The 24,472-nt window shown below is 41.2% G+C and overlaps 1 protein-coding gene across 3 annotated transcripts in view; it reads right to left on the bottom strand.

The window, feature by feature from the left end:
• The window catches only part of LOC135514386 (EGF-like repeat and discoidin I-like domain-containing protein 3), a 267,032-nt gene that overhangs the window by 166,043 nt on the left and 76,517 nt on the right, over window positions 1-24,472 (bottom strand). For 2 of the 3 annotated variants that reach the window (XM_064937834.1, XM_064937836.1), the window contains one exon: window positions 11,978-12,010. In XM_064937834.1, the coding sequence (XP_064793906.1) occupies window positions 11,978-12,010 (33 nt within the window). The remainder of the gene's footprint in view (window positions 1-11,977; window positions 12,011-24,472) is intronic. The other variant, XM_064937835.1, reaches the window with a different exon arrangement.

Below are 24,472 nucleotides of genomic sequence, written 5' to 3'. Positions count from 1 at the left end.
AACATAGACTGCCCACCCAACTCACGCCCTGACCATACTAAATAAATACAAAACAAAGGAAATAAAGGTCAGAACGTGACACCATGGAAAGGTACCTGTCCTACCTGTCCTTGCTACCTGTCCTATTTAAAAAATAAAATCATGCTGATGATTCTTTTTGTCATATCACATTTGACCTATTTACTTATGGCACTCCCTATGCCGAACAGTTTGTCTAAAATGATTCAATATTAAAGCATTATACCTCTCACTAAGAGCATCAGTCATACACAAGTTATACTTAAACCCAAACTTGTTCTCCAGTAGATTAGTAAGAATGGCTCATCCCTTGTTAAAAAAAAGATCGAGATTCCAAGCTCTCTCTTTCGGTTAACTGAAAATGGAACCAATTTCAAAATATATTTCTAAAACAAGCCACACAAAGCTGATTGCAATTCCAGTTTCATCCTCGAAATAAGACATAACAAATTGATTAAAAAAACATATTAATGGATTTTTTAAAGCAATTATCTTTTTTAATGATATTATGAATATGAAAGATGGAGTTATGTAACATGTGCAGTTAACAAACATACTGTTTAAGGAAATGTTTGCTCTATCCAAAATTACAACCAACTGATTGCAGAATTACTGCAAAAATAGAGGAGGCAAGTGGGATAAGGTAGGGAAGTGGTTTGTGTGTCCTTTATTATTTAAAGACCAAAATTGGCAACAACAAAAAATGTCATACATTTTTTAAAGCAATTCAAAAATAAATAAAAAATTGATGACAGCACGATACAGGTTGGAAAATAGATGGGACGACATTTTTGATGTGCTGATTCCGTGGCACATGGTTTATGAACTTATACGCAAAACAGAGATTGATTCAAAATGTAGAGTTTTTCAATTTGAATGATTATACAAACAGAATGTTACGTATATGGTGCATACAACCGTCTCAGCTCCACAGATTGTGCTATGAAGAGACAGAATCATTAGATCACTTATTTTGGTATTGCCCCTATGAAAGCTTGTTTCTTGTCACAGGTTCACAAATGGCTGAAAAACCTAAAAATCTCAAATTAACCCTACAAATAGCACTGTTGGAAGAATTTGAAAACCATAGCAAATCAATCAAAAATATCACGTATTTTTAACTTACAATCTGTAGATACTCTGCGATTAGACAGGTTCGGAATTTATTTGAAACAGTTACAGTACATAGCACATTGAAATCATAAGAGGGCATTTTACAGAGATAGGTGGGATGGACTGAGAGTAGCTGATGGGTTGGTTTAAAAGGCTCATGTATAATAGCTGACTGAACATGATTTATATCAAAATATCAAAGTACTTTATTCTTGCTATGTAATTACTGTAAAATAAAAATTGAAAAAGTACCATGTGTGTACAATGTATACGTCACAACAAAATAAAAATGTTTTAAAAAAGTGTATTTTTGTCATCCAAAGTGGACCCATATTCATCAAGGAATTTCAAAGTTTGTGATGTTTTCTATTTTCTTTCATCCAATATGAACAGGGAATGGATCCACACAAGCCTACCCTAATAGAGACCTTAATATTCACAGAATAAGCCCAAGCTGACTCGTCTTACGTACATCTGTGCAGTACACAGGCATGTCTACTTTCTTAACAGTTAATAAATATTAATAAGGACCAGGCTTCATGTTAGCACTGCTTCTGACACCAAATTCATTAGAAATAAATCAGCACATAATTATGTGTGTAAGAATGGTCTGTTTTAAATAGTGTTGTAGACTGCATGGAGAGGATAATACTGCGATTATGTGGAAAAAATCTGCAATAAGGCAACATTATCATTCAGTCCATCCAGGATTCTGAAAATCTGCAATAATATTTGTTTTTGCAAAATCTACAATTACCTGCAAATTATACAAATCACTGCACTATTTCCACATAAAAGCGTGAAATCTTTGCAATATTATCATATATAAAATTAACCAATCCGTAATACAAAAAGAGGGCTCGCAATTTCAACCAATCACTGCAAATGTATCGCATAATGTGGTTCAATCAAGCCACACGTCCGCAAGCATTTTCCCTCGTCAGCACATTTTCACAACAAATTGGACAAAATCATTGCATATTGCCATGCAAAATGTCAGAATTTCTGCAGTAAAAGGAATCATTTTGGTCTGCAAATATCACAAAAAAATTATGCAAAATCATAGAGGGACTGTAGTGTTAGTGCGTACAGGGTCTTCCTCCCACACTTGAATTCTCAACAGGATGAAAATTCATGGTGAAATCGCACAGATTATTTGCGGATTGAAAGAGAATGGCTATTTTAGGAGCACCATTATGCATACTGTAAACAGCTCGCAATGTGAAAGAAAGCACGCTGAATGCACCGTAATCGTGAGGAAGTTTTAGCATGTCATAGTCTGAGTGGGCCAGGTCTCAGAGTTGATGTGAAGCACAGAAATGCTGCACAAGGCTCATATATTAAGTGCCACTTTCCCCCGAAAGTCTAGTATGTTGTTATATAATGGCCGATCAGTGCCCATAAAACCTGCAACTCTACTTCACATTCACAAAAAGATACATTAGATACATTATTAATGTATTACACAAGTTTATGGTGACTAATAAGGCCCTCACAGGTGAAGGAATGGATGCTCCGATACCACATATTAAATATCCATATCAAATTCATCATTAATTTAAACCAGCAAAGGGGTAGTGCCGTAAATAAAAGTAATTTGCATTTTGTATCCAGTAAAGAGAAGTGATGAGACTTGATGTTCATAAAATTGCAGATCATTTCTTAAGATGAAGGGGCATGTTACTCAAATGTGTCAAGCTTGGTTTTATTAATCACTGCTTCATATTAAAACTTTAGCAATCCTAAATCTTTATGTGCTTTTGTAGGACGTAAACATATACTGTACATTTATCCAGTTTCTCTTTCCCCATGGGGTCAGGCACCATTTTGTTTTTCTACAAGCACAGGATTCTCTCCACTTATTTATATACACTAAGTGTACAAAACATTAGGGGCACCTTCAAGTTCCTTGGTGTCCACATCACCAACAAACTAACATGGTCCAAGCACAACAAGACAGTTGTGACGAGGGCACGAAAAAAACCTATTCCCCTCAGGAGACTGAAAAAGATTTGGCATGGGTCCTCAGATCCTCAAAGGGTTCTACAGCTGCAACATCGAGGGCATCCGGACTTGTTGCATCACTGAATGGTATTGCAACTGCTCGACCTCCGACCTTCAGGCACAACAGAGGGTAGTGTGAATGGCCCAGTACATCACTGGGGCCAAGCTTCCTGCCATCCAGGACCTCTTTACCAGGCGACACAAGAGGAAGGCCCTAAAAAAATGACTCCAGCCACTCTAGTAATAGACTGTTCTCTCTGCCACCACATGGCAAGCGGTACCCGGAGCGCCAAGTCTAGGTCCAAGAGGCTTCTAAACAACTTCTACCCCCAAACCATAAGACTCCTGAACTCCTAATCAAATGGCTACCCAGACTATTTGAATTGACCTCCCCTCTTTTACATCGCTGCTACCTTCATGTACAACTAACCGGTGCCCCGTACACTGACTCTGTACAGGTACCCCCCTAAATATAGTATTGCTATTGTTTTTTTTACTTCTGCTCTTTATTTACTTGTTACTTTTATTTATTATTCTTATCCATATTTTTTTAAGTGCATTGTTGGTTAGGGGCTCGTATTGTTTTTGCCGCATGTGACTAATAAAATTTGATTTGATTTCACCTTCCTAATATTGAGTTGCACTCCCTTTAGCCCTCAGAACAGCTTCAATTCATCAGGGCATGGACAGGGCAAGGTGTTGAAAGCATTCCACAGGGATGCTGGCCCATGCTGACTCCAATGCCCCCCACAGTTGTGTCAAGTTAGCTGGATTTCCTTTGGGTGGTTGACCATTATTCATACACACTGGAAAATGTTGAGTGTGAAAAACCCAGCAGCGTTGCAGTTCTTGACACACTCAAACTGCCTGTCACCTACTAACATACTGCATTCATAGGCACTTAAATATTTTGTCTTGCCCAATCACCCTCTGAATGGCACATACACAATACATGTCTCAATTGTTTCAAGGCTTAACAATCCTTCTTTAACCTGTCTCCTCCCCTTCATCTACATTTACCAAGTTCACTCCTAACGTTTTGTAAAATTGTGTATAAACACAACTAAAGCTTGTAGTTTAACACCTGACCCTATCAAACAGCAAACATTGTCTGATTACTGTGTGATACGTCCCGACTGGTGTTGGGGAACAGAGTCAAATGAAGGCCGTGTTACATTGATGTCACACTTACATATCTTCTATATTTGAGAGATGTCAACAAACAGCACATAAAGTGCATTCGGAAAGTTTTCAAACACCTTTGCTTTTTCCACAGTTACATTACAGCCTTATTCTAAAATGGATTAAATAAAAAAATGATCATCAATCTACACACAATACCCAATAATGACGACCCAAAACAGGTTTTTAGAAATTCCTTAAGAATGTAAGAAGTTTGGAATCACTAAGACACAGCCTAGATCTGGCCGCTCGGCCAAACCGAGCCATCGTGGGAGAAGGGCCTTGGTCAGGGAGGTGACCAAGAACCCGATGGTCACTCTGACAGAACTCCAGAGTTTCTGTGGAGATAGGAGAACCTTCTAGAAGGACAACCATCTCTGCAGCACTCCACCAATCAGGCTTTTATGGTAGAGTGGCCAGATGAAGCCACTCCTCAGTAAAAGGCACATGACAGCTCACTTGGTTTGCTAAAAGGCACCTAATGGACTGTCAGACCATGATAAACAAGAATTTCTGGTCTGATGAGACCAAGAATCAACTCTTTAGCCTAAATGCCAAGAGTCAAGGTCTGGAGGAAACCTTGTACCATCCATACGGTGAATCATTGTGGTGGTGGCATCATGCTGTGTTGATGTTTTTCAGCAGCAGGGACTGGGAGACTAATCAGGATCAAGGGAAAGATGAACAGAGAGATCCTGGATGAAAACCTGCTTCAAAGCTCTCAGGATCTCAGACTGGGCAAAGTTTCACCTTCCAACAGGACAACAACCCTAGGCGCACAGCCAAGACAATGCAGGAATTGCTTCAGGACAATGTCCTTGAGTGGCCCAGCCAGGGCCTGGACTGGAACCCGATCGAACATCTCTGGAGAGACCTGAAAATAGCTGTTCAGCGACACTCCCCAACCAACCTGACAGACCTTGAAAGGATCTGCAGAGAATAATGGGAGACTCTAGGCTGTAATCACTGCCAAAGGTGCATCAACAAAGTACTGAGTAAATTGTCTGAATACTTATGTAAATGTGATATTTCAGGTTTGCATTTGTAATAAAAACCTGTTTTTGCTTTGTCATTATGGGGTATTGTGTGTAGATTAAAAAAATATGGAAAAGTCAAGGGGTCTGAATACTTTACAAATGCACTATATCATCTACTAATGGCTCCCGAGTGGCGCAGTGGTCTAAGGCACTGCATCTCAGTGCTAGAGGTGTCATTACAGACCCTTCTCCAATCCCGGGCTGTATCTCAACTGGCTGTCATCGGGAGTCCCATAGGGCAGCGCACAATTGGCCCAGCGTCGCACGGGTTAGGGGAGGAATTGCGAAACAATATTTTTTTCTTTACTTTACTGTCTTGTAAAATAAAGGTTAAATAAAAATAATTAAAAAAAATCCAGGTGGAGACTACTAAGCATAGAAGTCTGTGTCTGCCTGCTTGTGTGCATGTTTGTGTATGCATGAGGGAGTAACTGAAATGGCATCACCCTATACTACATGTGTTTTGTCTTACATATTGTTTACATTTTTTCATTCGCAAACTCAAAGAGCTTGTGATATGAAATGCCACAAGGAGAATATTTATTTTGCTATGGAAAAAAAACAGAGGCTTTATCCCTAAAAAATATCAAACAACAATGTCAGAAATATGAACAGTCCCAGATTAAGTTAAACCATATACTTGAACAAGAAAGAGGAAATTCAATGTAACCATGTCAAGAAGGAGATGGGATTGAGTAGACTTACACAGGACAAGAACATTAATATATAAATGCTGTTTTTTAATAGAGCCAGCAATGCAGTGTGTTGGCCACAGTTGAATATGTTAAATCCATCCAAATGCATGGATTCAGGAATTAATTTCCATTCCAATTGAACAATTCCAAATAAAACTGACTATAAGTGAAATGGAATTTATCCCCAACAATATATAGGATCATCTATCTATCCTGTATACCCAAAGTTGTCCCATTACAACCAGAAAAAATAACAACCGAGATAACACTGAACTCGCTCAACCCTTACCGAAAAAAACCACATGATTTCACATGTGGAAAATCATGTGATTTCACTTTGTGAAACCATGTGGTTTTGTAACAATTCACACGTGGATCGTTTGCACATGACATTTCACAGGTGATGCCCTGCAAACAAAAATGAGTCTTCAGGATGTCCCTGGAACTTCATGCAGTCTTTTCAAATCACTTATTTGACAAACTTGATTACATTGTATGTGTTTATTATTGAATATGTCCTCACCTGGGATTTGAAGTAACAACCTCTTGGTTCACAGCATTCAGAGCTTCCTGCTACACCACCATGTCTGTGTGAATAACTGATTACACCTGTATTCCTACCCTTGGACTTCAAAGTAAATATCAACTTTGTTAAAAAAAACACTCAAGAACAACTATTATATTTATCATAGTGATTGAGGAGTAACATTAAAACCAGAATAATATACCCCACCAACATTAGACAACTACACAAATTGCTGAAACTAAAATAGCAGTGCAGATGGCACTATTTTGCTAAGTGCAGAGATGTATTAAAGGTAATGAATCTGCAGGGAACTTCTGAGAGTGCTACAGACTTTGTGGCACAGCAGAATGATCAGTGTACTCCACATCTAGAGGCTGTGAGTTCAAATCTCAAGTCAAATGTAAAAATATTGATTAAATATGTTTACACTATTTTCGCTGAGCACTGTGCCACTTTCCTTTAAAAAAAACACGTGCAATGTGCAGTTTCACATGTGAAATAGCTATTTTCACATGTTGAGCTGATATTTTCACGAGCAAAAACAAGAGAGGTCAGTTGTTCACATGTGAAACCATGTGTTGACACAACCTTTTCACATGTGAGGAGAAAAAACAATTTTCACCTCACATGTGAATTGCAGATGTGAAAACCTAACTCTTACATGTGTAATTGCATTGGCAGTTTTGCATGTGAAAACCTTTCAAATTTGATTAAGTTTAGCTTCATGGTAGCACATGTAAAAAATGTGCATCCTGATGTCACATTTATTACACATGAGATCATGTTTTCACATTCTCAAATGTTTTCACATGTGTAGTTTCATGTTATCCCATGTGGCTTTTATATTTTGTCATATGTTATCACATTACAGTTTTTTTTTCAATTGCAAACAAGCATCGGTCAATACTGAAGCCACTTTTTCAAAACTCTTCACAGTCTGCATTACCAACATGCATCTTGGCCAAACAGTTAATCTCACCTCCAAAACCAAAACACTTCATACATGTCTCATGTTTGACCATAACACTGGCAACAACTCCCACTTAGAAAGCATACATTGTCACTCATAACACTGACCTAAAAAAACCCTAACAGGGAATATTACATGAATGATGAAGTTTTTTTAACATAAATCAGTATTTCATTGTAGAATAAGAATAACACCTTTTCACTTTCCAGGGCTGCAATAATAATAATTTTATAAAAAGTCAACATGTATAGCATAATCACTCATACTGTACAGTACAGTGAGGGTTCTAGTTTCCCCTCTCTCCTGCATTTGGCCACAAGTTCTCATCAACATCTCATCTTATGTCTTCTCTGGCGATGCATCTTGGAAAGTATCTTCTGGAATGTCTAATCCAACCCTGGCAGTTTTCATGAGAAGAGTCTCCACACCCTGCATTCATGGCATCCAGTAAGGACATCTGGTCATGTGGATGGTGGTCATAAACCTTCCACCTCCACGCAGAGAAAACCTCCTCTATGGGGTTTAGGAAGGGGGAGTATGGAGGCAGGAATAGTACTGACATCCTGGGATGTGCAAGCAAACCAGTCTGTGACTGCAGCAGAGTGGTGGAATGCTACATTATCTCACACAACAACGAAGGTAGGGGAGTTTCATGCCCCTCTCTCCTCCAATGGCACAAGTCAATTATGCAGGTCATCCAGAAAATAAATGAGCCTCTGTATTTTTGGGGGCCAATGAGTGGTTTGTGTAACAGAAAACATTGTGACTGCACACATTGTAACTGCACACATTGTGATGTTAGCTCCTCTCTGGCCTGGGACATCCATGGTTGCTCTCTGTCCAATCACATTTCTTCCCCTGTGGCGTGTTTTTGCCTGATTGAATCCAGCTTCATCCACGAAGATGAACGTATATGCAGTTTGTCTGGTTTCCTTCTCCATTAGTCTCTAAAATATAGTAAATCCACAGTTTTATAGTACTTTACATTATGCATAGCTGTGTATGTACCCTGTTTGGTTATTGAACAGACATCTTACCTCGACATATTGATACCGGAGCTCTTTCACACGTTCACCGTTTCTCTCAAAGGATACAGTGTACAACTGCTTCATCCTTATTTGTGTTTCTCTCGGACTCTTGAAATTGTCATTGTGCTGACTGTATTCACATTCACAAAAGTGATATCGTCTGCCAGCACTCTGTCCCGAATTTCCCGCAGTTTTATTGCATTGTTGCCAATTACCATGTCAACAATGGCAATTTCCTGCGCATCTGATAATATTCTGCCTCACCCTCCTGTGGGAGCAACCTTTGGATCCTACTGAAAATCACAAAAGAATAAATATATTTCAAAATGTCAGTACATGTAAAAATGTGAACATACTGTATTGTACTGTAATGAATAGTTAAATTATCATTGAAGGATGCACATCTCACCTTTTGTTTTGCCGGAGAATTCGTACGACTGTTGAACGCTGCAGATGTGGTTGCACCCTTAAAACGGTCTATCTTTACAACATGGCCAATAATTGTGGCCACTATTCTATATGTTTCAATCTGGTTATTGCAGAAATGCATGACATTTGCCATCACTGTTTTGTATATGTTTTTTGAAGTTTTGTAAACCGTTTGTTAGCATTTGAAAACATGTGCTGCAAACTACACTGCTCAAAAAAATAAAGGGAACACTAAAATAACACATCCTAGATCTGAATGAATTAAATATTCTTATTAAATAACTTTTTCTTTACAACCGGTGGAGGTTTTTACAAATGTATCAACCCGTGGAGGTTTGGATTTGGAGTCACAGTCAAAATTAAAGTGGAAAACCACAATACAGGCTGATCCAACTTTGATATAATGTACTTAAAACAAGTCAAAATGAGGCTCAGTAGTGTGTGTGGCCTCCACGTGCCTGTATGACCTCCCTACAACACCTGGGCATGCTCCTGATGAGGTGGCGGAGAGTCTCCTGAGGGATCTCCTCCCAGACCTGGACTAAAGCATCCGCCAACTCCTGGACAGTCTGTGGTGCAATGTGGCATTGGTGGATGGAGCGAGACATGATGTCCCAGATGTGCTCAATTGAATTCAGGTCTGGAGAACAGGCGGGCCAGTCCATAGCATCAATGCCTTCCTCTTGCAGGAACTGCTAACACACTCCAGTCACAGGAGGTCTAGCATTGTCTTGCATTAGGAGAAACCCAGGGCCAACCGCACCAGCATATGGTCTCACAAGGGGTCTGAGGATCTCATCTCGGTACCTAATGGCAGTCAGGCTACCTCTGGCGAGGACATGGAGGGCTGTGCAGCCCCCCAAGGAAATGTCACCCCACACCATGACTGCCCCACCGCCAAACCGGTCATGCTGGAGGATGTTGCAGGCAGAAGAACGTCCTCCACAGCGTCTCCAGACTCTGTCACGTCTGTCACGTGCTAATTGTGAACCTGCTTCCATCTGTGAAGAGCACAGGGCGCCAGTGGCGGATTTGCCAATCTTGGTGTTCTCTGGCAAATGCCAAACATCCTGCACGGTTTGGGGCTGTTAGCATAACCCCCACTTGTGGACATCGGGCCCTCATACAGTCTGTTTCTGACCATTTGAGCAGACACATGCACATTTATGGCCTGCTGGAGATCATTTTGCAGGGCTCTGGCAGTGCTCCTCCTAGCACAAAGGCGGAGGTAATGGTCCTGCTGCTGGGTTGTTGCCCTCCTACGGCCTCCTCCACGTCTCCTGATGTACTGGCCTGTCTCCTGGTAGCGCCTCAAAGCTCTGGACACTACGCTGACAGACACAGCAAACCTTCTTGCCACAGCTCGCATTGATGTTCCATCCTGGATGAGCTGCACTACCTGAGCCACTTGTGTGGGTTGTAGACTCCGTCTCATGCTACCACTAGAGTGAAAGCACCGCCAGCATTCAAAAGTGACCGAAACATCAGCCAGGAAGCATAGGAACTGAGAAGTGGTCTGGTGTCCCCACCTGCAGAACCACTCCTTTATTGGGGGTGTCTTGCTAATTGCCTATAATTTCCACCTGTTGTCTATTCCATTTGCACAACAGCATGTGAAATTGATTGTCAATCAGTGTTGCTTCCTAAGTGGACAGTTTGATTTCACAGAAGGGTGATTGACTTGGAGTTACATTCTGTTGTTTAAGTGTTCCCTTTATTTTTTTGAGCAGTGTATATAGCTTTGCAAGTAGTGGAGTATGAATGAGAAAAGAGTTCATGGATTTCAGAGAATGTGGTCATTGAATGCATTTTGTGTGAAAGCAATGAAAAATTATTCACCATTTGGTCCACATACACTTCTGTTTTGCTGATTGTGTGAAGAGTTTTGACCAATGCATGTTAGCGATTGAAAAATAATTACTTCATTTAAGATCATGTGATATTCATGTTGCTTTTCCATCTAAAATGCCAAGAATATTTCAGTTATTCTTCCTTTTGTTAAACTGTTCCATGAAATTCATACAGAACTTCTAAAAAGTTTATTCTGAGAAGCTCCTTACTTTCAGGTTAGCTGGAAATTGCATGTGATTGCTAAACATGCTTTCTGGGGGCTTTTATGATAATCTACTATGCTGATCTTAACCCTGCTGTGCACCGTATGCTAATAGTAAGTGAATTAAATATCATTAGCTAGCTCCTTGGGGAAGAGTGCTTATGGAAGTACACTAACCAGAGCTAAGCTAAGATAGGAACTTGCTACAGGAATGGAAAGATCTCCACTAACTAACTACCCTGATTCATAACTATTTACAAGTTAGAAAAATGTGTAGAATGCCAATTGAGGCTTTTTTTATAGATGATGACTCTGAAAAGGTTATCTAATGGAAGAATCACTACTATCGCCTTGGCTCAATTACAGATCACTCACTAAGAAAAAGGATAACATGAGTTTAATTCATTCATATTTGCGTGATCAAATGTTGTTGACTTGTTTAGATTTTTGTTAGGTGAAATTTGCTGTTGCAAGGGAGAACAACAGATGTCACTGATTGGTTCAATGAAAAGAACGAGAGGCACTAAAAGTGATGATCTAAGCTTGCAAAAAAGGGGTAAAAAGAGAACTTAACAAAAAAATAAAGACAATTGGAGATCAGTCAACCAAAGAGTGCTGACTAGGCATGATCAATCAATCAATGCAGCAGGAGTCACAGCCGTCAATGAGGAAGGAGAAGGGTGGGATAAGGTCTTGAAATCTACATGGTTCTGTGTGTGTGTCTTGTTGCACCACATGATATATTACCTTGGATGGGAGTTGGTGTTACTGCACTGTGTGTGTGTGTGTGTGTGGGCGGGGGGGTTGAAAGAGTAAGAAAGTGGTTGAAAGGATACATGACATGCCATAGGATTTTACTGCTGATAGGTAGAACACACACACACGAAGGGAACACAAGATACCAAGTGTAGAAATATCCCACCTGCTGAAGTCGTCTCCTCCTCACCATCTGCTGCTGTAGAGATAGAGGAGGGGAAAAGGGGAGGAAGGGAGAAAGGAGAGATAATTGTGACGTAATTAGAAAGGATTTAATGGTATAACTCAATCATGAACACTGAATGTTTTGCATTTGCAATAAACTCAATCGGATGAGTGACAAACACTCAGTTACAGTGCCTTGCAAAAGTATTCATCCCTCCTGGCGATTTTCCTATTTTGTTATTTTGTCCTATTTTGTTATTTTGTTACATTCTGTAATTTAAATGGATTTTATTTGGATTTCATGTAATGGACATACACAAAATAGTCCAAATAGGTGAAGTGAAATGAAAAAAAATACTTAATTAATGTGCGTGCATACGTATTTAACCCCTTTGCTATGAAGCCCCTAAATAAGATCTTGATCAACCAATCTCAGTATATATACACCTGTTCTGAAAGGCCCCAGACTCTGCAATACCACTAAGCAAGGGGCACCACCAAGCAAGCGGCACCATGAAACTCAGGGATCTTCTCAAACAGGTCAGGGACAAAATTGTGGAGAAGTACAGGTCAGGGTCGGGTTATAAAAAACAATAAACAAAACAAAACTGAAAATCCCATGGAGCACCATTAAATCCATTATTAAAAAATGTAAAGAATATGGCACCACAACAAACCTGCCAAGAGAGGGCTACCCACCAAAACTTACGGACCAGGCAAGGACGACATTAATCTAAGAGGCAACAAAGAGATCAAAGATAACCCTGATGGATCTCCAAAGATCCACAGCGGAAATTGGACCACTTTAAGCCGTACACTCCACAGTGCTGGGCTTTACGGAAGAGTAGACAGAAAAAAGCAATTGCTTAAAGAAAAAAAATAAGCAAACACATTTGATGTTTGCCAAAAGGCATGTGGGAGACTCTCCAAACATATGGAAGAAGGTAATATGATTAGATGAGACTCAAATGTAGCTTTTTGGCCATCAAGGAAAACGCTATGTCTGGAGCAAACCCAACACTTCTCATTATCCATAGAACACCATCCCCACAGTGAAGCATGGTGGTGACAGCATGATGTTGTGGGGATGTTTTTCATTGGCGAGGACTGGGAAACTGGTCAGAATTGAAGGAATGAAGGATGGCAGGGATACAGGGAAATTCTTGAGGGAAACCTGTTTCAGTCTTCCAGAGATTTGACTGGGACAGAGGGTCTCCTTCCAGCAGGACGATGACCCTAAGCATACTGCTAAAGCAACACTCGGGTAATTTAAGGTGAAATATGTGAATGTCTTGGAATGGCCTAGTCAAAGCCCAGATGCCAATCCAATTGAGAATCTGTGGTATGACTTAAATATTGCTGTACACCAGCAGAACCCATCCAACTTGAAGGAGCTGGAGCAGTTTTGCCTTGAAGAATGGGCAAAAATCCCAGTGGCTAGATGTGCCAAGCTTATAGAGACATACCCCAAGAGACGTGCAGCTGTATTTGTTTGAAAATATGGCTCTACAAAGTATTGATTGCGGGGGGTGAATAGTTATGCAAGTTTTCAGTTTTTTTGTTTGTTTCACAAGAAAAAATATTTTGCATCTTAAAAGTGGTATGCATGCTGTTTAAATCAAATGATACATACCTCCAAAAAATCTATTTTAATTCCAGGCTGTAAGGCAACTAAATAGGAAATATTCCAAGGGGGGTGAATACTATCGCAAGCCACTGTATGCCCTCGCAATGGCCGGTGCCCATTTGAATGTGAGTTTGCATGACCGGCCGGCCGTTGCCCGCTGATCAGCAAAAGGCTCATTATATACTTAACAAAAATACAAACGCAATGTGTGAAGTGTTGGTTTCATAAGCTCAATATAAAAGAACCCAGAAATGTTCCATATAAACCAAAAGCCACAAAGTAGTTCACATTCCTGTTAGAGTATTTCTTATTTGCCAAAATAATCCATCCACCTGACAGGTGTGGCATATCAAAAAGCTGATTAAACAGCATGATCATTACATGGGCAACTTGTGCTGGGGACAATAAAAGACTGAAATGGGCAGTTTTGTCATGCAACACAATTCCACAGATGTCTCAAGTTTTGAAGGAGTGTACAATTGGCATGCTAACTGCAGGAATATCCACCAGAGCTGTTGCTAGATCATTTAATCCATCTCCAACATTGTTTTGGAGAATTTGGCTGTACGTCCAACCGGCCTCACAACTGCAGACCAGGTGTAACCATGCCAGTCCAGGACATCCACATCCATCTTTGTCACCTGCGGGATCATCTGAGACCAGTCATCCAGACAGCTGATGAAACTGTGGGTTTGCACAACCGAAAAAGGACAATATACCTTTACCAACACCTCTCTGTATTTTGATACTTTGGCTAAATAGCCCAGTGTTTATTTATTTGATTTATTTACATAACAAATTACAATAGGAATAAAAATCACTGAATTTCAAAAATATCCTCCAATCCTCTGTATGTAATTATTGAAGGAGATTCACATCATATAATGTAAGCCTACCGTAGGCAACATGAGTCTCACTAGATTTGTTTAATGTGCTGTTAAAAGTGGTGAAGGTCTTATTTATTTCAAGAGCATATTGAAGTTAGAAGCAATTGGATTTGAAGTAATAGCCTAAAACTATTTTAGCACTGTTTTGCGCTGCTCTGAGACAAGCATGGGGACTGTTCTTGATAAATCAATGACATTTTTATTTTCACTGAATGGAACCCTGGGATTCTTCAGCTAAATAGCCCAGCACTGTACTCCCGACCGTCATACCGCCTGGAATCAAACCAGGGTCTGTAGTGACATCTTTAGCGCTGAGCCAAGCATTCCAGGTAAAGCTGGTTAAGAGAATGCCAAGAGGCTACTTTGACGCATCCAAAAAATAAAATATATTTTAATTTGTTTAACAATTTGTTGGTTACTACATTATTCCATATGTGTTATTTCATAGTTTTGATGTATTCACTACCATTCCACTATGTAGAAAATAAAGAAGTGGTGTGTCCAAACTTTTGACTGGTACTGTATAAAACACATTTCTTTTGTGTGTCAATTTCGGGAAAACCACCCAACTAAAAAGTGGTTCCTATCTGGTCTTTGCCAGAATTGCCAGATGGCCAATCTGGGTGTATTGAATGCATTTTCTGTGGTGTTATTGATGTAAGCATTATATTGCAATCTAAGGAGAGTATGTCTGTATTTCTCAGGCGTTGAGGGCCTGTCTAATAATAAGGAGAGGACTCCCGAATTATCATACATTTTTATGTGCACATTTTCATCTTAAACATTGTATACTAATGAAATATTAGCATATGGGAAGGGTAAGGAGCAGAGAGAGATCAGAATAACAGCTCCTGACTTGTTATAACTTTCTTGTTGTTAAGAGTGAGATTAAATAAAATAAAATTTGCAAAAAATATATAGGTAATCAAACTGAAGATCAACACAGGAGGAAAAGATTTACAGAGTGAGTTAAAAGACCAATCTTAATTGTGCTAGCTAGCCAAATAAAAATTGTCAGCGAGTTTACGTTCAGCTCTAACTGGTGGTAACCATAGCAACATGGTCACTAAGGCAGCTAGCAGCACCAGCAGCAGAAACTGACAGACTTTCCTACCTTTAAAAAAAGAAATTACAGCAGAAATCAGAGAAGGGAAGAATTTATTTTAAAAACAGAATTCTGAGGGAGAACCCGGAAAATTTGTTTGCTGACTGCTCCCACAAATGGACTGTTACAAACCTGTTATGTTACACAGACCAGCCGAGGCATTTCAGCTATACAACGAAAAGGACCAGGAAAAAAGTTTTCTGATGGGAAACATGTACCAGAATGGCACTGTCACGGTCCAGTGCAGTGAGGCTGCCCTCAGCTCTTTGGTACAGGACTTCCTCACCCTAGGAAAGATAACGGAAACCAAGAAGGACAAGAACAGCACTCCGACCTCTCCCGTCACCTCAGGCACTCCAACAGCAGGAACCCAGGCCCAGACCCACACAACAGGTCTATCCTGTTGAGCAGCACTCAAGCTACACCACCTCCAAACCAGACACAGCACTTCTACAGGACCAAATCAACCATTACAGGACACAGCTGAAGAACTCTGTCCAGGAGCTGAGAGAGAGCCTTCCCACAGCGCTTGAGGGGTAAAGGCCGCCATGAGGAGAGAGCTAGTGCAGGTAAAGAAGGAGATGGCAAATGAGTTGTCTGTCATCAAGAGGGTGCTGCAGCACAGAGAACAGCCCAAACGACCAACCCTCACCTACAACCCCCCCAAACTGACCAACCTTTACCCCCAGTCAACAAGGAGGCTCAAATGGGGACAAATACTACAGACAGAAGCTCAGAAGCTCACTTACACACCCCTCCTAGTACACAGGCCCTGTGTACCCCAGCACCACTCCGTAAACCACTACTCTGGCCATCCGCAGAGACCCCAACAGAACACTGCACCACCAAGGAGGCCCAGGCCCCCTCAATGCCCCACCAGACCCAGCATACCCCACAGGCCCCACCCACCACCAGAGCATCACCACCTACATCGGCTCAGCCAGGCTGGACCGGGCCCAGACTACTACCCCGCACCAGACCACCACCTCTACCAGACCAGAGAGGAAGCACCCCTGGCCCACCTCCACTCCACAGAGTCCAACAGCAGGACCAGATCAGCATGGTAATCAGAGGACAGGATAACTTTGTAGGATTGAGTGAGATTAAACAGCTCCTCCAATACATCTGCACTAAACACACACCATACCTATTGTACTAAAAGTTTACTTGTTCAATTAATAGGAATATGTACAGTGGGGAGAAAAGTATTTGATATTTTGCAGGTTTTCCTATTTACAAAGCATGTAGAGGTCTGTAATTTTATCATAGGTCCACTTCAACTGTGAGAGACGGAATCTAAAACAAAAATCCAGAAAATCACATTGTATGATTTTTAAGTAATTAATTAGCATTTTATTGCATGACATAAGTATAAGACCTCTACATGCTTTGTAATTATAAAAACCTGCTAAATCGGCAGTGTATCAAATACTTGTTCCCTTCACTGTATATACACTACTGTTTAGACTTTGTAGCTATTGTAGCTGGAAATTTGACAACCATCGTTTGATTAATTGGACCAAGAAGCAGCGTGAGTAAAGTTCCACATTTTAATGATAGTGGGACTTCCAAAACAACAATGTAACGGTTTTCTTGAGGTGAAGGAGAGGCGGACCAAAACGCAGCGTTGTTTCTATTCATGGTTCTTTAATGAAGAAAACTATACATGAACAGACTAACAAAAATAATAAACGTGAAAACCTAAAACAGCCCTATCTGGTGCAAACACAGAGACAGGAACAATCACCCACAAACACACAGTGAAACCCAGGCTACGTAAGTATGATTCTCAATCAGAGACAACTAATGACACCTGCCTCTGATTGAGAACCATACTAGGCCGAAACATAGAAATACCCAAATCAAAGAAAAACAAACAGACTGCCCACCCCAACTCACGCCCTGACCATACTAAATAATGACAAAACAAAGGAAATAAAGGTCAGAACGTGACAAACAAAGACACAACGTACATGAAATACATAGCGCACATAGGCACTCACACAAAACAATATCCCACATCGCAGGAGGGAAAAGGACACACTAAGTATGATCCCCAGCAGCCTCCAATTGGGAACCATACACACACACCAACATAGAAATATAATAGAATCCCCCCCCAAAGGCCCCGAGGGCTCTCTATGGTCAGGGCGTGACAGTACCCCCCCAAAGGTGCGGACTCCGACCGCAAAACCTGAAACTAGATGGGGGGGGTTAGGGTGGGCAACTAGCGTCGGTGGCGGCTCGGTGCGGGACGAAGCACCTGCCCAGACTGCGGATCCGGCCATGAAGCCGGGATGAACGCCGTGCTTGGACTGAGCATCGGCGCAGTGGAAGGCTCCGGCCATGGCACCGGCACAGTGGAAGGCTCCGGCCATGGCTCCGGCAGTGGCACCGGCGCAGGAAGCTCTGGGCCGTGGACCGTCGCTGGAGACTCCGGACTGTACACATGCACTGGTGGACGTGTGAGGGCAGCTGGCACAGGACGTACCGGGCTGGGGAGGCTCACTGGAGGCCTGGTGCGTAGAGCCGGCACAGGTTGCACCGGGCTGATGACACTCTTCAGGGCGGGTGCGGGGAGCCGGCACAGGACCTACCGGGCTAGGGAGGGCGCACTGGAGGTCTGGTGCATGGAGCCGGCACCGGTTGCACCGGACTGATGACATGTTCTTCAGGGCGGGTGCGGGGATCCGGCACAGGACCTACCGGGCTAGGAAGGCACACTGGAGGCCTGGTGCGTGGAGCCGGCACAGGTTTCACCGGACTGATGACACACTCTTCTAGGTGAGTGCAGGGAGCCGGCACAGGACGTACCGGGCTGGGGAGGCGCACTGGAGGCCTGGTGCGTGGAGCCGGCACAGCTTGCACCGGACTGATGACATGCTCCTCATAACGCCTGCGCTGCAGCATACTCCTAGCCAACATCTCTCTCCGATATCCCTCTTCAAACTACTCCATCGACTTCCAGACGGTCTCTGGCTCTCTCCTCGGCCGACCTCCCCTTGTCCCCCCCAAGTTTTAACTTGGGGTTGCCCTTGTGCTGTTTGTGGCCATGGACCCCGGCATCGTCGCTGTCCTCCTTTCCTCCTCGGCGACTCCCGCCAGGAAAAGGTATCGCATCCACCTAGTATCTCTTCCCATGACCAACTCTCCTTCACCTCCTGGGCAGGCTGCTTGGTCCTGCCTTGGAGGGATATTCTGTCACGACCGTAGTATTAATAATTGGACCAAGGCGAAGAGTGAGTATAGTTCCACATTTTAATGATAGTGAGACTTCCAAAACAACACAGACATCACGATTGTGAAATACGTAGCGCACATAGGCAATCACACAAAGCAATATCCCACATCGCAGGTTGGAAAAAGGACATACTAAGTATGATCCCGAATTAGAGTTAACAATCATCAGCTGCCTCCAATTGGGAACCATACACACATACCAACATAGAAATATAATACCTAAAAAAAACTAGTCACGCCCTGACCTAAAACACCATAAAGAACCCCCGAGGGCTCTCTATGGTCAGGGCATGATACTGTTTTTTAATGGAATATCTGCATAGGCATAGAGGCCCATTATAAGCAACAATCACTTCTGTGTTAGCTAATTCAAGTTTATAATTTTAAAAGGCTAATTGATCATTAGAAAACCCTTTTGCAATTAGGATTGCACAGCTGAAAACAGCTGTCCTGATTAAAGAAGCAATTACACTGGCCTTCTTCAGACGAGTTGAGTATCTGGAGCATCGCATTTGTGGGATAAATTACGGGCTCATGATGGCCAAAAACAAATAACTTTCTCCAGAAACTCGTCAGTCTATTCTTGTTCTGAGAAATGAAGGCTAATCCATGCGAGGAATTGCCAAGAAACTGAAGATCTTGTGCAATGCTGTGTACTACTCCCTTCACAGAACAGCACAAACTGGCTCTAACCAGAATAGAAAGAGGAGTGGTAGGCCCCGATGCACAACTGAGCAAGAGGACAAGTACATTAGTGTCTAGTTTGAGAAACAGATGCCTCACAAGTCCTCAACTGGCAGCTTCATTAAATAGTACACCAGTCTAACACCAGTCTCAACGTCAACAGTGAATGCTGGCCTTCTGCACCTTAATGATGCATTGAATTAACTGAGAGACAAAGCACGCAGGGCATTCTACGCCATTAGAAAACCACTTCAAATTGAAATACCTAATTTGGCTAAAACTGCATGTAGAGTTTTGATAAGATTTTCCTACGTCAGGAGGAAATCTACAAACAATGCTTGCAGCGCAGAGTTGGGCAAATAGCCACAGAAAAAAAATATCACTTAAGATTTGGAAACATCTAAAATAGTGACCACCTCTCATATTATTACCAAGCCCTGCAATACCAAGAGCTAAGCAAATAAAATAATCCCCTCATCCAGCTGGTCCTGGGATTGAGTTCACAAACCTCTTTTACTAACACACTGAAGCCTCAGGACCAGAACATCCGATCAATCAGATCAAAACAAATTACTACACAGTCAAAACAGAATTACATGACTTATTGGGAAACACAAGCACAATACAAAATGCAGTGATATCTGGCCCTAAATCGACAGTACACCGTGGCAAACAATTTGACCATGGTTACTGATCAAAACTACAGACAAACCTTGACAAAGTACATCCTTGACATTGAGAAGGGTATGCTTATTCCTATAAGCACATGCTTATTGTTAAGCTTTGGCAATATGTACAGTGCTGTGTTATGCCAATAAAGAAAATCGGGGAGATAATCATCAGATAATAATCAGGGCTATGCTGACATCAGTATTCAACGTTGTGATGATGTCGCAACATTTCCCTCCATTCCACACATTTCAGCTACAAACATTGTATCCGGGGCCTAAGCAGTTGCTTATGCCTTGGGCTGGCCCTGCAATAAGGGAGTGTTTTTTTTCATTGTTTACCAGAAACACTCATGTTTATGCAAATGATGTCTTTGTTTTGATGAACATATTAATTGTTGGCCATTTATATGTCAAGTGTGCAATAGCTTTGCCTGTGAAGTATTATCAATCTGTTCATTGAAAAGTTAGGCGGTGTATTATCAACGACATGTTGTGAATGGTTTATGCCGGGATAGGACAGATCCTTTCATCCACATGCCCACTCTCCTTATTCATCGGGAGCTATTCGGCTAGCTCTATAGTTGCTAGCTCTGACAGATACACTCAGTTGAGTGAGTGTATTCTACTGCTTGGCCTACCGTCACTTGTATAGACATTTTGCCTTTGTACTCGAGCCGAGTGAGTAGGCTATAGTATTGAACAAATAACTAATTGGTTTTCAACCAAGTTTAAGAATTTTGTCACCTATTCTTCATCATTTTGCCATTTGTATACAGTATATCTCTGTATCTAGTCTCTTTATCACTGTCTCCATTGTAAATAACATTTAATTCCAACCAAGGTGCATGACATCAGAGACAGATTGGGCATGTTCAGCCATTCTTGGAGGACAAAATTAATGGAGAATTCAGATACTTCATGTGTTTTAAAAGCCTGTTGAGCATTTCAGGAAAAAACTCCTAGCTCCTCTAACATTTATCATTTGGACAGTGTCATAGTGCGCTTACCGTATTATGACAGCTCATCTGTCAGCTGACAGTTGCCATAAAACAGACCCATATGAATGACCATCCATGAAAACCTATAAAAGGCCCCGAAGTAATCATTTCACTGTTGGTCTACACCATACACGAACATACAGTATGTGCACCCACGCCCAGACAGAAATGTACTATACCAATGATATATTGTCCCGGCCAATTTCAACTCTTATGTGAAATGTGTGTTCCAAAGATGATGGTAAGCCCAAGGTTATCTTTGGCTGCAACTAGCCCACCAACACTGAGGAATTGTCCTTGACAGCAAACACAAAAACATGGCCAGGGGTCTAGACATACACTTAGGTCGGAGTCATTACAACCCGTTTTTCAACCACTCCTCAAATTTCTTGTTAACAAACTATACTTTTGGCAAGTCGGTTAGGACATCTACTTCGGGCATGACACAAGTAATCTTTCTAACAATTGTGTACAGACAGATTATTTGATTTATAATTCACTGTATCACAATTCCAGTGGGTCAGAAGTTTGCATAAGTTGACTGTACCTTTAAACAGCTTGGAAAATTCCAGAAAATGATGTCATGGCTAGAAGCTTCTGATAGGCTAATTGACATAATTTGAGTCAATTAGAGATGTACCTGTGGATGAATTTCAAGGCCTACCTTCAAACTCAGTGCCTCTTTGCATGGCATCATGGGAAAATCAAAAGAAATCAGCTAAGACCTCAGAATTGTTTTTGTAGACCTCCGCAAAAATTTCCAAACACCTGAAGGTACCACGTTCATCTGTACAAACAATGGTATGCAAGTATAAACACGATGGGACCACGAAGCCGTCATACCGCTTAGGAAGGATACGTTTTCTGTCTCCTAGAGATGAACGCACTTTGGTGCGAAAAGTGCAAATCAATCCCAGAACAACAGCAAAGGACCTTGTGAAGATGCTGGAGGACACAGGTACAAAGGTATCTATATAACCTGAAAGGCCGCTCAGCAAGGAAGAAGCCACTGCAAAACCGCCATCAAAAAGCCAGACTACGGTTTACAACTGTATATGGTGACAAAGATCGTGCTTTTTGGAGAAATAGAGAAATGTCCTCTGGTCTGATGAAACAAAAATAGAACTGCTTGGCCATAATGACCATCGTTATGTTTGGAGGAAAAAGGGGCAGGCTTGCAAGTCAAATAACACATCCCAACTGTGAAGCACGGGGGTGGCAGCATCATGTTGTGGTTGTGCTTTGCTGCAGGAGGGACTGGTGCACTTCACATAATAGATGGCATCATGAGGTAGGAAAATGATGTGGATAAATTGAAGCAATATCTCAAGACATCAGTCAGGAGGTTAAAGCTTGGTCGCAAATGAGTCTTCCAAATGGACAATGACCCCAAGCATACTTCTAAAGTTGTGAAAAATGGCTTAAGGACAACAAAGTCAAGGTATTGGAGTGGCTACCACAAAGCCCTGACCTCATCCTATAGAACTTTGTGGGCAGAATTGAACACGCCTGTGCGAGCAAGGAGGCCTACAAACCTGACTCAGTTACACCAGCTCTGTCAGGAGCTTGTCAGAAGCTTGTGGAAGGCTACTGTCAGAAGCTTGTCGAAGGCTGCCTGAAACGTTTCAGCCAAGCTAAACAATTTAAAGACAATGCTACCAAACCCTAATTGAGTGTATGTAAACTTCTGAAATCGATCATTCTCTGTAGTATTATTCTGGCATTTCACATTCTTAAAATAAAGTGGTGATCCGAACTGACCTAAAACAGGAAATTTGTATTCAGTTTAAATGTCAGGAATTGTAAAAAACTGAGTTTAAATGTATTTGGCTAAGGTGTATGTAACCTTCCGACTTCAACTGTATGTCTGTGTACATCTATGTATGATCATTCATACAGTATGCTGTTGTTGGATGAGGATGAATTATTCTCTGTAATGTTATTTTATTGTAGCTTTCCAAGAAAAACATATTGTTGCTCAGCTCAATACAATTTGTACTGGGGGCATAACAAACATTCATTACTACAGCCCTATACATTTAAATTGGAGAACTAACAAATGCTCAAATGAACTATTGTTCTTGTTTTATTTTCCCAGTGCCTCCAAACATTTCTGTATATTGTTGATAAATACTATGTTTTTGGTGACGTTGTTTGGTAAAAATGGCTTACAGCAAGACATTTTACACCACACATTTCTATGAAATAAGACTAGCACCACAATATAAATAAACTCAAGCAATGCTGACAACATTATAAAACTACTCAAAGGCTTGGCCATAGTGGGAAGAGCTCCAACCTCACTTTCCTTACAATTTGCAAACGCTTAAGAGAAAATAACATGACTATTGCATTATCAGTCATACAACTTGCAATTATTGTATCCTGTCAACATCTTCACCCTCTAAAACGTTTACAAATTGCACAGTTTTCTAATTTAATGGATGTGGTGAGATTTGCCTCTTCCACTACAATTGTTGTCTAGGGCTTTTTCTGTGATAAGTTGGCAGTAACTTCAAAGTGCAGTTCTATTGCTTGTGTGTCTGTGTCTATATACATTTTCTTTTTAAATAAGCAAGGAAGGAGAGGCGACCCAGCCTATTTTATTGTGGCACGTGTCAGTAAGCCATATCAGATGTTGCCTGCTTGGAAAGTGTTGTTGAGGAGTTGCTGAACAACTGCAAATTGTACAAGTACTGACAGATGTAATTGTGACATAGGAGTACTCAGAAATTAGATGGAAGGATACTGCCTTTCTGTACAGAATGGTATTCAGGACAGAGAAGCTCAAAAATGTAATCAGAGTCAATGTGAGTGTAGATCCATATCATATAACATATAGCATGTTTGCTTACTGATAAATCCAATATGTTCAATACAGTCAAATCCCAAACAGTACCAGTGCATTAATGACATGTTAGAGGCATTATTATGCTTAAGAAGTTGCCAGATTAAAATAGAAAGTGTCAAGACTGATCAAACTGCAATAATCATAGGTCAATAATAAAGCAAACCGATGTTTCAGATAATCTCTGAAAAACATATCCTATGAAAATACAGTTCTTAGCAACCATTTTAAGATACTTTACCACCCCAAACTATTTTCTCCTCCTGCTGAACATATTATGTGTGCTTTGGCGTGCTGCAGTACAGTTGTTTTCGCTGTAGCAGACATTCTGGTCAATTTCTCCTATAAAAACACAACAGTCTATGTCAGAGTGATTTAAGACTGCGTGATCTGAGACATCTGGCTGTGTCTCGCTCCAGATCAGACTCCCTTCAAC

This window comes from Oncorhynchus masou, chromosome 25 (genome assembly GCF_036934945.1).
Source record: "Oncorhynchus masou masou isolate Uvic2021 chromosome 25, UVic_Omas_1.1, whole genome shotgun sequence".
Taxonomy (NCBI): Eukaryota; Metazoa; Chordata; class Actinopteri; order Salmoniformes; family Salmonidae; genus Oncorhynchus; species Oncorhynchus masou.
This window is presented reverse-complemented; position numbering and strand designations above follow the sequence as displayed.